The 14,573-nt window shown below is 43.0% G+C and overlaps 1 protein-coding gene across 17 annotated transcripts in view; it reads right to left on the reverse strand.

Annotated features, from left to right (window-relative positions):
- Window positions 1-11: 11 nt before the first annotated feature.
- dlg3 (discs, large homolog 3 (Drosophila)) overlaps window positions 12-14,573 on the reverse strand; it is an 80,488-nt gene continuing 65,926 nt past the window's right edge. For 5 of the 17 annotated variants that reach the window (XM_076875026.1, XM_076875030.1, XM_076875035.1 and 2 more), the window contains 10 exons: window positions 9,455-9,569; window positions 7,109-7,285; window positions 6,924-6,999; window positions 6,209-6,308; window positions 4,707-4,748; window positions 4,446-4,496; window positions 4,001-4,362; window positions 3,773-3,882; window positions 3,595-3,686; window positions 12-3,210 (listed from right to left, as the gene is read on the reverse strand). In XM_076875026.1, the coding sequence (XP_076731141.1) occupies window positions 3,104-3,210; window positions 3,595-3,686; window positions 3,773-3,882; window positions 4,001-4,362; window positions 4,446-4,496; window positions 4,707-4,748; window positions 6,209-6,308; window positions 6,924-6,999; window positions 7,109-7,285; window positions 9,455-9,569 (1,232 nt within the window). In that variant the 3' untranslated portion in view covers window positions 12-3,103. Of the gene's footprint in view, window positions 3,211-3,594; window positions 3,687-3,772; window positions 3,883-4,000; window positions 4,363-4,445; window positions 4,497-4,706; window positions 4,749-5,497; window positions 5,544-6,208; window positions 6,309-6,923; window positions 7,000-7,108; window positions 7,286-9,454; window positions 9,570-14,573 lie in introns of all 17 variants that reach the window. The other 12 variants (XM_076875053.1, XM_012917668.4, XM_004545642.4 and 9 more) reach the window with 5 other exon arrangements.

Consider the following 14,573-nt stretch of genomic DNA (forward strand, 5'->3'; position numbering starts at 1 on the left):
TTAAAATCATATCTGAGTCACATATTTTATTTTCAAACAAATAAACTCTTGTCAAGTCCCAAAATAAAACCCAAACAAAAGTTGCAGGACTGTGTTCCCTCATGACTAGGACAGGGAAGACCATGAGGCCGAGTGTCCTGATAGGCTGTACTACCTGCAGTGACAGGAAGGAAACTACTGTACAATCAAAGGGTTCATGTTTGCAAGCACTTACTGCACAGATGTGCTATAACATAAACATATCATCACCCAAAAGTACAAACAAGAACCCTGTCCCCCCACCCAAAAAAATAAAAGTATATATGTCGTCATTTCTCTCATCAGAACAAAGACCCTCGTCAATTATACACACACAGAGGCATTCAGGTTCCATCTTATCACAACCTCAATGGAAAAGTGTAAAATGAAATCAAGTTCTTTGGGCTTTGACATGGCTGACTGAGGTATGAATACCACACACATTGTTAACAGTCAGCTGTATTTCAACTAAACGCCAGAGTGGACCAATTCTAAACCTCTAATAATGTACTGATCAATGCTCCTGCTTCCTGTGATATTGTGTAGGTTTCTGCCTGCATCACTTTATTTTACAATATATTGTTTTTTTTAAAATCTATACACCCAGACACGTTCCACAAGAAATCACATGTAGACAGGCCCTACTTGAGGGAACTGAATTCCCAACTGACTAGTTAGTGTTCCAATAGGCATTTGAAGAGAAATACCAACAATACAGCACATTTGTATGGAAATTATATCTCAAGAGTAGCTCAAACTTTACTTACCTGACATTTGTGGTCTATAAAACATGTTTGTCCCAGTTTGATTCACACATGCATGAAGCACAGGTGAGGGGGATCTGCTGGGGGCTTATTTACATCGTACAGCTACCACACCCTTTGAAACAGTCTGCAAGCAGTTTATAAATGGCTCTGTTCCCTTCGGTAATTCCCTGAACTCTGGTTTTGACACAGGTAATGACAGCTGGTTTAGCAGTGGTGCCTGGCAGGTGGGCACACCTGTTCAGAAAATGCCTGCAGGTACAGGTGCTCTGTGGGTGGGAGAGAGCAAGGGACCCAGGGGTCTAGGTTAACACTTCTTGTTTGGGTCTGGCTCTCTGAGGAGAAAAAAGAAGTATATCCCTTTGCACTCTTCCCAAAAAAAAAAAAAAAAAAAAAAAAAAAAAAAAAAGCTGAGGAAGAAGGCAAAAGCGTTCACAGGGTCAAGGGCCACAGCACTCCTCCTTCAGACGTGCTCTCTCACATGCACACATTAACGTATAGTGCCAAGATATGCATGGAAGGATGGTGCAGGTCATTTCAATCCTGGTGACGCCACAAAGCAAACTCAAAGGTTACCAAACTGATGGCCTTGAACAAGCTCCCAGCCTTGCAGAAAAAAGACAGTACAGCCCGATTACACTGTCCACTTGGAAACAGCTTTAGCTAAGCAACAGTGCCTTTGAGTAGTTTGTTCACATTTGACAACTGTGCAATCGCCCAAACGTGGCTGTTCAGTCACGGGGAAATGGTATCTGTATGTTAAGATTCCTGAGCTGGCCAAGCTCACCCCCAGACGTGCCAAGAGCTCAACACAGTGCTTCAGCACCTGCCAACAATAGATTAAGAATTCATCGATTTATAGATGCACAAAGCGTAGGTTTTCTCAAACCCAACTTTAGTGTTTTTGGTTGGTGGACGGGGGAGGGGGATGGGGGGCAATCGAAAACAGGTTATAGTTACTCTAATATTTAGGACATCCAATACAATTATTGTCTTGTTCTACCCGTTTTAAGGCCACCATCATGGCGGCAGATACGACAGTACCGTGTGACCAATCAGAAGAGAATCCTCTGGGAAGGCAGAGAGTGTAATAGGGTGATCTGCTGCTCAACATGAGTTGGGAGGCTCTGGTTATCCAAATTGCAATCCATTGGCCAAATTCTTCTTTAATTATAAAGGAAGAGGGTTGAAATACAGGGGAGGGAAAGTGCCAACAGAGGCAATTTTTTTTCCTTCTTTTCTTAATCTATTGCACTCAAGTCAGGCCTCCTGACAGTTGGAGGTCACAAATAGGAAAGATTTTCCTCATCAATTGTGTTCAGCCTCCCTCACAGACAACAGGTAGTCACAAAACAGAATTTGTATTTGATGTAAGGCAGTTTGGTGTTTTGCAGAGAGCCCAGTTACACTTCTCTACCCCCGTCCTTTACACAGAGCAGCTAAAAACCACAAGCAAAAAAAATCCCACAAGAAAAAACAAAAAAAACAAAAACAAAACAAAAAAGGAACTAACAGCCCTCCAAATTGACAATTCTAGTGAAGTGTAAAATGTGTAGTTTTTAATATGTAGTAAAATCTCAGTAGGATTTCATCATTTATTTTGTGATTTCATAATATAAATGTAGAGATTCACAACGCACTTCTTCTTGATCTGCCTCCCAAGATGTCTTTATCAGCTGCAGCACAGACAACTGGCAGATGACCAAACAGCAAGCTGGTTTGTGATAAATAGATCAGTTTGTAGGCTCCTCTACTAATTTCCTCAGTCATTATAAACAAGAGAGATGACTCCTTGAACAGTACCATCAGCAGGGCTCGATTTATCCAGTCTTTTTTAGAAAAAAAAGAAAAAACCCTTTATTGGTCTTCAACTTCTTGTCTTGCGTGTCTTTTATAATGTGATTTGATGAACATTTACAAAGTGTTCCAACTTGGTATGATTTGTCTCTGATCCCCTGAAACTTCTTTTTGAATCCCAACTCCTCTCCAGATTTCTGCAAAACCTTCTGATCTTCAGTCAGTCCCAGTTCACGAAAGGATGTATTCCTTTTCCCTTTTGTTTGCGGTTGTCAAATTCCTTTGGAATGGCATTTCCAGTCTTGAATGGATTTGTTGAGAAACTCATGCAGGGGTGTGCACAGTCACAGTAATGGTGATAAGACTTCTTTTTCATTTAGAGAGTAACATAATGATGACACTAAAACTTGATATGAAACATATCTGCAAAAAGGAGGTGAGGAGAGGGGCTATTTGGGCTTGGGTGGGGTCTCTGGGAGGCAGGAGGGGAGCTCTGTGCCGATGCAGAGAGGACGGCAGGAAGCTCAGAGTTTCTCTGAGGAGGGGATCCAGATGTAGGGCCCAGACTGCTCCTCAATGATTAGCTTGATTTTGTTGTAGATCTCCTCTAGTGAGTCACCCTGTACAATAGCTGAAGGCAAACACAAAGGGAGAGAGGTGTGTTATTTGGTTGCATCAGAACTAGTCCCCCCCCACCCCCCAAAAAGTAACCTAATCAAGAAATTCTTCTGTTGATCAATCAATTCAGTTGTTTTATGAAGCCAAAAAGCCAAATCATAAACAAACACACACCATCAGGTCATAAATAAAACTTAAAATTATGGATTGAGATTATTCACTGAGGTCATGGCTCAAGGGAGCTGGAGGGTCAATTTCCTATAGACTTACATACAACCACAGAATTCACTGACTTTAGACTTCAATGACAATAAATAACCAGATCACTGAGAAAAAAAATCAAAACCTATATCCCAAATTGTAAGTACAAATATTTTTTGTTGGCAATGAGACTGACCTGTGAAATACTCCCCAAAGTCTTGCTCCAGTTTAACTGCCTTGTCAAAGACTTTATTGGCCTGCTCATATGTCTGCCTCTTATTCATCTCCCTGAAAGTGACAGTAGTTACGGTTAGTACGACGGACACAGACCAGCTGTGATCTTGATGACAGTATGTACAAAAGCTTCGACTTACATTAGGGCTTCAATGGATTTTGGTTTGATAAAGATGGCAATCGGATAAAGTTGTGCTTGCTGCAGTCGTTTTATGGCATTCCCAGAAACATCCAGAATGCAGTGTTTCCCCTGTAGGCAAGTAGAGAATACTTTAAAATACTCATAGTGGTGAAAATTTAACACTTTCTGATTTAACAGGCCACCCAATCTGGTAACCCAAGCTCACAGAGAAATGCTCGATGCCTACCCTCTCAGCCACAGTTCTGACAGACAAGATGCTTGTCCCATAGAGGTTCTCGTTGAACTGGCCCGCTTCAATAAACTTATTATCCTGGATATCCTTCTCCATTTGCTCTCTCGAGCCCACAAAGTGGTAGTCCTGGCCGTCAATCTCGTTCTCTCGCCTAGGACGAGTTGTATCTGCAGAAGTGAATGGAACAAGTTTATTTTTGTTGCTGCTATTTTGTTTAGCGTACTGTGTAGAGGTGTCGAGTGTTGTCAACTCACGTGGTACACACGAGCCAAACTTGTGGGGGAACTCAGAGATGAGGTCATCATTTATTCTGTCCTTCATTGGGCCCAAAATTATCACAGGTCTTGTGTAGTGGACTGAATCAAAAACAGAGAAGACAAGTGAGGATAAATGTAAAAATCTACAGCATGACAGATTGTGGAGAAGCGATTTCACTTACTTTCCTGTCGAATGACTGGCTCATAGGAAAGAATTGTGTCCTCCTGACCCTCTGTAACAACAAAAATTTAAAAAAAATGAAATTTTACATCCTGTCTGAAGGAATTACATAAAGCTGCCACAGCTGATAAAACTCCAAAATGAAATATTAGGTTGCAGATATAATTTCACACGTACATTTAAGGACATCTACCGTGTTATTCATCTATGTGGGCAGAGTAAAAGAAACCAGAGAGACCATGAGAAATTAAAGGTGACTCACTCGAACTACTTTCGCTGTCACTTGTGTTGGATGTCAGGCATTCTGCAAAAGCAAGAGAGTTTCAGATCATTTTACAAAACCATAACCACAGTGGCATTCAAGTCAATTCTCTTCCTATGGGTGAAATTTAGTTTCACCTGCCTCAAAGGACAAAAAGGGGAAAAAGAAAAGCACTCTGTTTCTCAGCAACTAGGCCACATAAGAAAAAGGGGAATAACGAAAGCAGAAGTTTGGTTTGGTGCAGCAGCCATGCTCTGGCAGTATTTGGGAAGTGGTTTTAGGTGCAAGCAATAGGAAATTAAGTGCTTCCTGTGTTAACATCCCAAATGACCCACAATCCCCAGGCCAGTGTTTCCTATTGCTAGATCTGTGCCGGTGGCAGCTGATTTCATAGCATAGAAAAGACTGAAAACATACGGCGCTACACTGTAGAGAGAAGGGAGGCAGGAGCTGGTTGACTTTGGGGAATAAAGCAACACCCTGCTCTGGTGATGTATTGTAGCTCTGCATGACCTTGTATGACAAAACATGTAGAAAAATGTTGTGAGACATTCAAAATAAGTGTAATGTTCACCCAGCCTCTCTTGGGAATGCTTTTTATTTAAAATATATATCCACACTGTGAATCTGTGTAGATGTGTGAGTGTGTTTTTTTCTGTGAGCACACAGGTTTGTGTGTGTCACTCTAAATTTTTTTCTTTTTTTGCATTCCCAGCTGGGCCTGCGGAGACAAAGCATTTTTCTCTGAGCTCAGGGGACAGCTGCTTGACACAGTACAACCACACACTTACTCAAACTCTTTGATCCATAAAAGTCATCGCTTAACCCTGGGAAGTCCTAGGTGTCCCGACAGGTGAGAGCAGAAACCAAGAGAAGAAAGCAGACAGGAAGAAGAAGAGGTTAGTGAGAGTTGGGGCAGGGAGAGAGAAAGAGAGAGAGGAGTGCTGTGTAGTGCTCGCCAGGCCCACTGACACACGGCGCTGTGGTACTCATTGCGCCTGAGCTCCACTTTGTTCATAGTAAGCCACGGCCTTTCAATTACACAAGCCCAATCCCATTAAAATGGGATTTTGACCTGTTAAGTGTAAAAGCTTCGGCCTGGTTAATGAGATTCTTCCTGTTGTGGGTCAGTGACTGACTGGGAAATTGATCAGGCCTTATATACAAGGAGTAGCATCACAGCATTAGAAGGCGTGTGTGTTAATACAGCCGAGAACACACCCAGCTGGCAGCACACACAGTTAGAACACTCCTCCGGAGCCCACAGACAGACACACCAGAGAGAACCCCACATCTCCAGCTCAGTGGTGCTGGCTTGTGGCATCTCCCTGGGACAGTGAGAAAGGGATGAGAGTGATGCCATCGCACAAACCATCCCTGGAGGTGAGCGGAAAGATGAAAGTTGAGAAACAGAATTGAAGCATGAAGGGGAAAGAGGATGAAAACAACACCCCTCCCCCACCACTACCACCGCACACCCCAATCACACAGCTGGTACTCACGTTCAGACTCCAACTCCTGCACAATATTCTCCTTGCTCTTGTAAAACGGGAACTTGCGTGAGAGGTTGAAGCTTTTTTTGCGCTTTACTTTGACTGGCTGCTATTTGATGTGTGGGTGAGAGAGGGGAGGAAGGGAGGGAGGGAGGGGGGTTCAATGAGAGGGTGAAAACAAAAACAGAATGGGTTTCAATGAAGGTACTTCAACACCCATGCAAAATCAAACAAAAACAAATGAAATGTAAACAAACAATTCACATTAAATAATGAAAATGAAAGGCAGGTAATGGGTGGATATGAATGGCACATCAATGTGAAGGAAACAAGCATGCGTTTACCAAATTAAACATCTTCAATAAATTTAATCCTTGTACCACAGAAAATAATACAGACCAAAATTAAAGCTGATTTATGCTTCTGCAAATTACATCTGAGAGATTGTCGTCTGACAGACGTGCAGACATTTTGCAAGTGCACATTTCTTAATATCACTGAGTGCACGAGCTGTGGAGGTTGCAGAAATCTCTTCCTCTTCGCGGAGCCTCTGGGTAATCTATATAGTAATTCGAGAGCTTTTTGTGCTTGCTTCAGTGAGCAGGTGCTGGTCCCTTTCCCACACTCAGGGGGGAAGTAGGCCATCTCCCTGGGAGCCCAGCAGCAGCTCTGAAGACAGCCGCTCTGGCACCAGGGCAGGGAGCAGCTGGCCCTCTACACTTACCCTGTTAGACTCAATCATGCCTGTCCTGGCGTGGAACTTGACTGTTTTTAACCTGGCCCGCTCCTTCTTCTCCACTCTAGGGAAAGAAAGAGAAATATATCAAGTTCAGGCCGGGCATGAATAGGAGTAATCACATTAGCCTCGTCTGGCATTCGTACACCGCTGCAAATGAAGAGGAGTGATACCTTTTCTTGCTTGGAATGACCCCAATCTGCTCACTCTCTCCGTGAGGTGTGACAAGCCTCGCCTGCCACCACTCATCATCAGAAGCGTTTATGACATGAAGGATATCCCCATAAGAGAAGCTCAGGCCTTGGCTGGGCAGACAGCTGTCCCTCGTTCGATCGTAGTCAAACAAAGCTCTGCAAAAGCAAAGCCTTTGGTTACGCTCTTTCATCTTGTATCTCTGATCAAATTACTGTACTGAGCATTCGAAGTTGGCACAAAATGACAGTTCTGACTCTGCAGCATTACATAATTGCTCTTTGTTACTTTGTCTATTACTTCACATTGCTTGCATGTGGGCTGCGATTTGACAACATTTTAAATATTTGGTATTTAGAAACGCTTTAGCTGATACACAGTACTGTGCAAAAGTTTTAGGCAGGTGAGGAAAAAATGCTGTAAACAAAGAATGGTTTCAGAAATATAAATGATTGTTTATTGGCTCCAAATGTATTCTGCAGCAGGACAACAACCCCAAACATACAGTCAAAGTCATTAAGATGATCACAACATCATCGAGTGTTTCTGGGATTACATGAAGAAACAGAAGGACGTGAGGAAGCCTACACCTACAGAAGATCTGTGCTTAGTTCTCCAAAATGTTTGGAACAACCACCAGTCGAGTTCCTTCAAAAACCGTGTGCAAGTGTACCTAGAAGAATTGACGCTGTTTTGAAAGCAAAGGGCGGTCACAGCAAATATTGATTTGATTTCGATTTCTCTTTTGTTCATTCACTGCATTTTGTTGATTGATGAAAATAAATGATTAACACTTCCATTTTTGAAAGCATTCTTTGTTTTTTCTCACCTGCCTAAAACGTTTACACAGTCCTGCAGTCAGAGATGCCACTCATATTTAGTGACAAAGCCATATACAGTCACACTTGAATCCAACTCATTTATACATTCAACAATCAATTTTAAAAAAAAAATGCAACAGAAAGCAACTTCAGACATTTACTAAGGCATGCCATTCATTTTCATTTGCCGTTGCCGCATACTTTCCACTTCAATAGACCACGTTTACAGTCCAGGTGCGTCACTAGCTTGTCTGACAGGTCAAGCCACAGCTACAACTGAATCTAAAACTACCTGCTTTACAGGTTTAAACTTCCCTTGACCCATAAGCCTATATCTACAGGCTACGCCATACTCTAGTGGACAGACAGACTGAGCTCAACATGCATTTTTCTCCTCTGTTCTAAAGACTTGAGCCAGTCTGCTCCTGCCAACTGAAACTGGGAACGTCAATACATAAAGACTACTGGTGAAACTGTCATGGTGCAATATAGCTTATCTCTTTGTGTGCTTACCAGGGAATCGAAAGCACCTTCAACACAGGCTGAGGAGTGATAATCAAATTCTTTCCTTTAGCTACTTTATGATACCTTAACACAGACAGTGAGAGCACATGTGATACTTTCAGACTAAAAGATTCCTGAGACTGGGCTGGGTGGACAGCTCCCACATTAGCCGGCAAAACTAGATAGCTTTTCCTGCATAACTGCGGGCTTAGTCACCTGCACAGGAGCAGGCTAGGCTCTACATGCCTCACAGGAATCAGTGTATATGAGAGGCATTTCTCACGATACTCCTCTGACCATAACAGGCCTCCAACGTAATAACACTTATATACCTTCTGAGACATCCCGATAAGATCCGAGCTACTTTCAGGAGTAGCTTTAATCTGATAGTTAAAAACAACTGAAGAGGCGGCTTGGCCGTCAGAACCGAAAGGGTAAAGTGAAATGAATTAATGCTTCAGCAGAAATATGGGGAAGCATTTTTGACTGCGGCGTTGCATCACACGATCCTTTCACCTTGAGCCCTGCGACTCAATGCATTTATATGAACAGAAGGTTGCCACCTGTTTCAATTCCTAAATGAGCCTCAATCCAGTTTGGCAACTTGCCCAAAGTGTCATAACACAGGTCATCTCAACAAGCTCCCCTGTCAGTCGACATTAAACAAAGTCATTGTCATAGCAGGCATCAAAACAACAACAGGGAACGTCTGTTCATCTTTCTTTAGCTGGTGATGAATAGTGTGAACCCAGTAGCCTGAATTAAATGATGTCACGCGAAATGCTTAGCATAAAAAAATAATATTGTAACATGTGATCTATGACATTTATGTCGTGCTGCTACTGTCTAACAGTGTGGCCGATTTTAACAACACGTGTGTTTGGGCTTCATCTTCCCCTGCAGACGAGCTGAGGTTTGTTATGCAATAGTGAGATCTTAGAATTGCATGTTGTGAGTACAAGCATGAGTATGTGTGTGTGTGGGTGGGTGTGCCGACTTTACCTGACATATAGGGAGCGCTTCTCACTAGTGCGCAGGGAGCCTGATCCTGAGCTCATGCTGCTGTTCATCATCTGCTCCCTCAGGTCGTGGATCTTGGACTCAAAGCGACTATACTCTGCGTAGCGAGAAACAAACAAAAACTGTGTCAGCGGCGGGTTCTGGAGAATAAACTTTCCCTTTGAAGTTTTACGGTTAATGCGCTCAAAGTTAACTTGGTGCATTCGATCTTGAGTAAAAAGACCAAACGGGAGCATTGGCCTCTGCCTTCTTGTTTCACTACGGTATAATTGGAGAGCTGTGCCTCAGCCAGTGCTGCAGTGAGCTACAGTAAAGAGAGGAAAGGTTGAGCGAATCCTTAGGCTGATTAATGACCCCAGGAACTGATGGTTTATCACAGATCTGCCTCACACATCCAGTCATCTTTCATGTCAGGTGATTAATTACAGGGATTAATTAGGTTCAACACAGGCTCTTTAGTGTGGTTAAAAAAAGCGAAGGCCTCCAACAATTTCAAATGCATGACCATTTGTCATAGGTGTGTAAATCCAGTTGCTGCTCAGGAGCACAGGGATGATGTATGAATCCACCTGGACCTGCTCATTAAGAAAGCTCTCATTAGCCTGCTGTGCACAGCGAGCTCTGGGGCCGGGCTGCTGGAACGAGCAAGGCCACCGCACCATGCAGCACACTGCCAGATAAACAGAACAGCAGATGCATCCAGAAAAACAAGTAGGCTAAGGTGCTCATGTGATCACACAAAGGATGTGCTGGAGCAGTATAAAGACAGCACTGTGAACAAGCAATTTTGTCATTTAAATGTTTCCTCTACTCCAATGTTTCATGTCGCACAGCTTGCATATCCTCATGAATGTAGCTGTACGCAACTGAATCAAATTATTACTGCCATGTGATGAGATGGAATATTGCTGTAACGATGACACATCTATGCCCTAATATTAATTAACCTATGAAAGAACCAGCGGAAAAGAATCTCATCCAAATTTATTCCACATATCGAGTTGACTGGCATGCCCGCAGGGGTACCTCACAGCTTAATCATCAATAGCTGGCAACACTTCCTGTAATTTGAACAACAAGAGATCAAAGTCCATATTCTGTCAAACAAGCCTGGAAGCAGCCTTGAAAAACAAACACCTACGCCTACAAAGATGATTTAGTTAGTCCAAGCTCGCGGGAAAAATTCTGAGCAGGTGCAAAAACAAGCTTCAGGTTGCTGATCTATAACCCCCTGCCGAAACCAAAAGGATTTTCAAAGCAAACATGGATCCGGCCCAGGCCCGGTGACAGCGCTCCACCCTGATCTCTGCTCAAAGGGTTAACGATACAACAGAGTGACGCTGCAAGGTGAGGTAACCAGACACCGCCTGACTGCCTGTAACCAACAGCAACAGTGTAGCACTCCTAGAACAGGGACAGCGCACACGGAAACAGCCATTCAGACTAGTCCACTTGGCTTTCAGGCACAGGAGAGAGGAGAGAAAAGCAGCACAAGAAGCTGCAGCTTGGGGAAGGAGGGGCCGAGGGAGAAGACAAAGAGTAGCTAAATACAGAGAGACCTGCTTTACAATGCCACCAACCTGAGAACTGTACCAGCAACTCAGGGCAAGTGCACATTAGACAAAGCTAAACGATTAGCTTGATCAAATTCCTAACAGCAAAATGATTCATTTAAGTTCAGTGAGCACTGAAGAGGAGCAGAACTACAATCAGTTTTAAGTCTCTGGGGGAAGATGGGGTGGGAACTATAAGATAACTACAATTTGCTGCCACACCTTCTTGATAATGGTGACACCAGAATACATGAATTCTGCAGTAAATCGGTGTACAGCACAACCCAGTAACTGTAACTGACAGGGGAAAGAAAAACACAACTATAATCAACTTGTGCAAAAAAAACTAATTTCCGGCAATTTTGGAGTCAGGTCATATAAAACAATAAGGGAAGTTTAACCTGGTACACATTTGAAAGAGAACCTATAAGCTCCTATTTTAACCTCTAGCAGAATGATTCACGAGCCTTTAGATTGGCTGCCCCTCGCTAACAGAAGGTCTAAACAGACAGTGGGCGGGGCCTCTGTGCTCACAGCCAGAGCTGTAGGTATGAGACCATCATAACAGGAATATCTGCTTTCACTGACATAAAAGCAAAGTCATAGAAAAAAAAACATGGAATCAAGAGTTTCGATGTGTTGGCCTCTACTCCTGTTTGTTAAGAGCACTGACCATTAATATCAGCATACCTTTAATATGTAAAATAAGGAAAAGCATTATAGCTCCCCCTTTAAAGCAAACAAACAAAAAGAGCAGGCTGTGATGGTGCTGAATGAGGGTCACAAACCTTCCACAACATCACCACAGGAGAACACCACCACTGTAGTGAAACCTCAGCCCTGTATTGATCGTTAGTCCTGCCTGAAATACCAAGCACGTGGAGCTACAGTAACGCAAACAAATCTTTCATCAGCGCGGCTTGACAGTCTGGATATCAGATGAAAATCTAATACAAATGAGAACAAGCTCAAATCTCCCATAACAACAGCATTTAAGCATGTGATCACTCACAAGTAGAGATGCAAATCAAAGCAATTTATAACTGTGTGCTAGCCATGTTAATAATCAGCCCAAGAGACAGTCTACCCACATGTTTTAGGGGGGAGGGGGTTAAAATATTACCTTGATGTCATCATGTCAAGGCAATTTGAGCAGTAGAAATCAATCCGGTATTTGACTAAGGCATTAAATAAACACCTGTAAACTGTAAAAGCAACTGAGTCACAAGCTTAAAAAAAAAAAAATGTCATCACTCAAAATAGCTTCTCCTGCTGTTTCTCGGACACATGCTATTTAACAAATGACCGACAAAGCATAAAAGAAAAAACAAGAGCTCTTTCATTTCCACTGGCTACATCAAACATTACCAAAGAAACAATCTAACAGGAAATACTTTCAGAAAAACAGAAACAATCCACAATTATCTGATAAGACTCTTCATTTAAGAACAGCTATATCTGTCCGGTTAAGAACAAGTCAGGTTATTGATTGGGACATTCAAGACCAGCCCAGCTTTTGCAGGGGATCAATCCAACATAAATCATTCAGTGACATCTCTGCTCACAAGCCCATCTTTAGCCCAAAATTATAAATGTTAAATCCTGGTTTCTTAAAGCGATTAATACTCATGAGGTAGCCTGTATTTTTAGGAGTGACCCACAGGGGAAAAATAGATAAAAAAGAGAGACACAGCTAATAGAAACTGGGACTATTCTGCACCTCTCACTCCCACTGCGTGTCCTCATTAGTCGAACAGCTTTTTTATTTTGGGGGACGGTCGCTTCGCTTTTGATCCAGTTATGCAACACAGCAAGCATGTACTTGTAATGTGAGTGTGCGTTATGTTGACAGGAATAGTCGGGCCAGTGAACGTGCATGCCCCCTTCCCCGATATTACAGCGTGGAAGGTACATGCAGACCCTGCCTAAAATATTTCTACAAAAGCCCATAATGCACACTTGTGAGTTTAATGAGGGTGCTCGGAGGGTAACATTTCCTTCACGGCCCTCCTCCCACTCCTTAAATGCAAAGATTCTGGAGTAATTACACTCATTGATGTCGGGGCAGGGCAGCAGTGTGTGGATATACACCCTTCACTTCCATCGCTTAATGTGAGTTAAAGGCCTGGCAGTGCTCCAGAAAGCCACTGAGAGTTGGGGGCCCTCCCACCACAGCTTGTGTGCCCCATTGTGGCTTCTTGTAGTTTCAGTGTTGGCCTTCGATCACAGGCCCATGGATGCTCAGGCCCCAGCACCACAGAGTATACTCCAGGCATTTTGCCTGGCACAGACTAGCTCTCACTCTCTCCACTTCCCCCCCAGATTGACTGTCCTTGTACTGCTCACTGGGGGTTCCTCCTGCTCCAAACTCAAATGAACATCATGTCTCACACACATACACATACACACACCCCTTTAGGATGCCAGCAGAATTACTGAAAACAGATCTCAGGTCACCAGAGGGGATACAGGAAGTCAATCATTTGCCAGCACTCGACTTGTTCGTTTGGAGTAGTTTAAAACTGTATACAAACAGATAATTGTCTATCACGGAGTCACAAAGGGGGCACAGAACTGAAAGCAAGATTTGGTATGAAAAACAAAGCTTCTTCTCTTCTAACCACATCATTATTCAAGAAGCTGCCTGAATGACCCGACATGCGAGACAACATAAACTCACAGGGAAGAAACCCAACACCGCACTTTTATCGGTTTTTGATCTCAGTCTGAGCTTTTCATAGACTTTAACCCCAATCTAACTCACAGATCCCACTCCGACTCGGTTTCAGTGGCCTTGGAGAGTTACTGGACAGTTCAGGCTGATGTTTTATTGAAAGACAACGAAATATGGAGCGAGCATGCTACGACTTATGCCCCGTCACATTCCTGTCATAGTCCAACCTGAAAAGACATATAGACATAAAGCTCGCAATATCCTCCCCATTGTTGCTGCAGTATGAAGTGCAGCCTGTTCAAGTACACTTACAGAGAATGACTGAAGCACTAAGAAATACAGCCACAATTCAAAGCTTTAATTCAGCATTAAAAAGGAGTGGTGCCATTTTTTTGAATCGTCTGCTAATATTGGAAATAAGGGCAACACGTGAATTCTGCTTTTGTCAGCTTGGAAAAGGGACCTCTGGTCAGAAAGTCGTAATGCGCAGGTGAAGTCGCAAAACTGACACACACACCTGTTTGACCACACCTCTGTGCCCCCACCTATAGGTTTAGGTTACATAAGAACAGTAAAGCAAATGCTGGATGAAATCTCTCTTTGGGGTATTAATTACAACCTAAAGCGACTTCACCTACCTCCAAGTAGGTTTTACATGGAGTAAAAAGCGGTGAAAAGTCGTCAATGGAGTCCAGGTAATGGCAGCAGTTTAGCGTAGACATACTTATGTTAACCACAGTATGGGTGAGGCGATCACATGTTTGCCACTGTAAGGAATTCATCTTAATGAGAGCAGGTATAATATCGCACCAAGGCTTCCTCGTGGCTTATGAATGAAGAGCTCACACTTTACTTTGTCCTTCAGGAGTCAAAG

This window comes from Maylandia zebra, linkage group LG2 (genome assembly GCF_041146795.1).
Source record: "Maylandia zebra isolate NMK-2024a linkage group LG2, Mzebra_GT3a, whole genome shotgun sequence".
In the NCBI taxonomy this organism is placed as follows: Eukaryota; Metazoa; Chordata; class Actinopteri; order Cichliformes; family Cichlidae; genus Maylandia; species Maylandia zebra.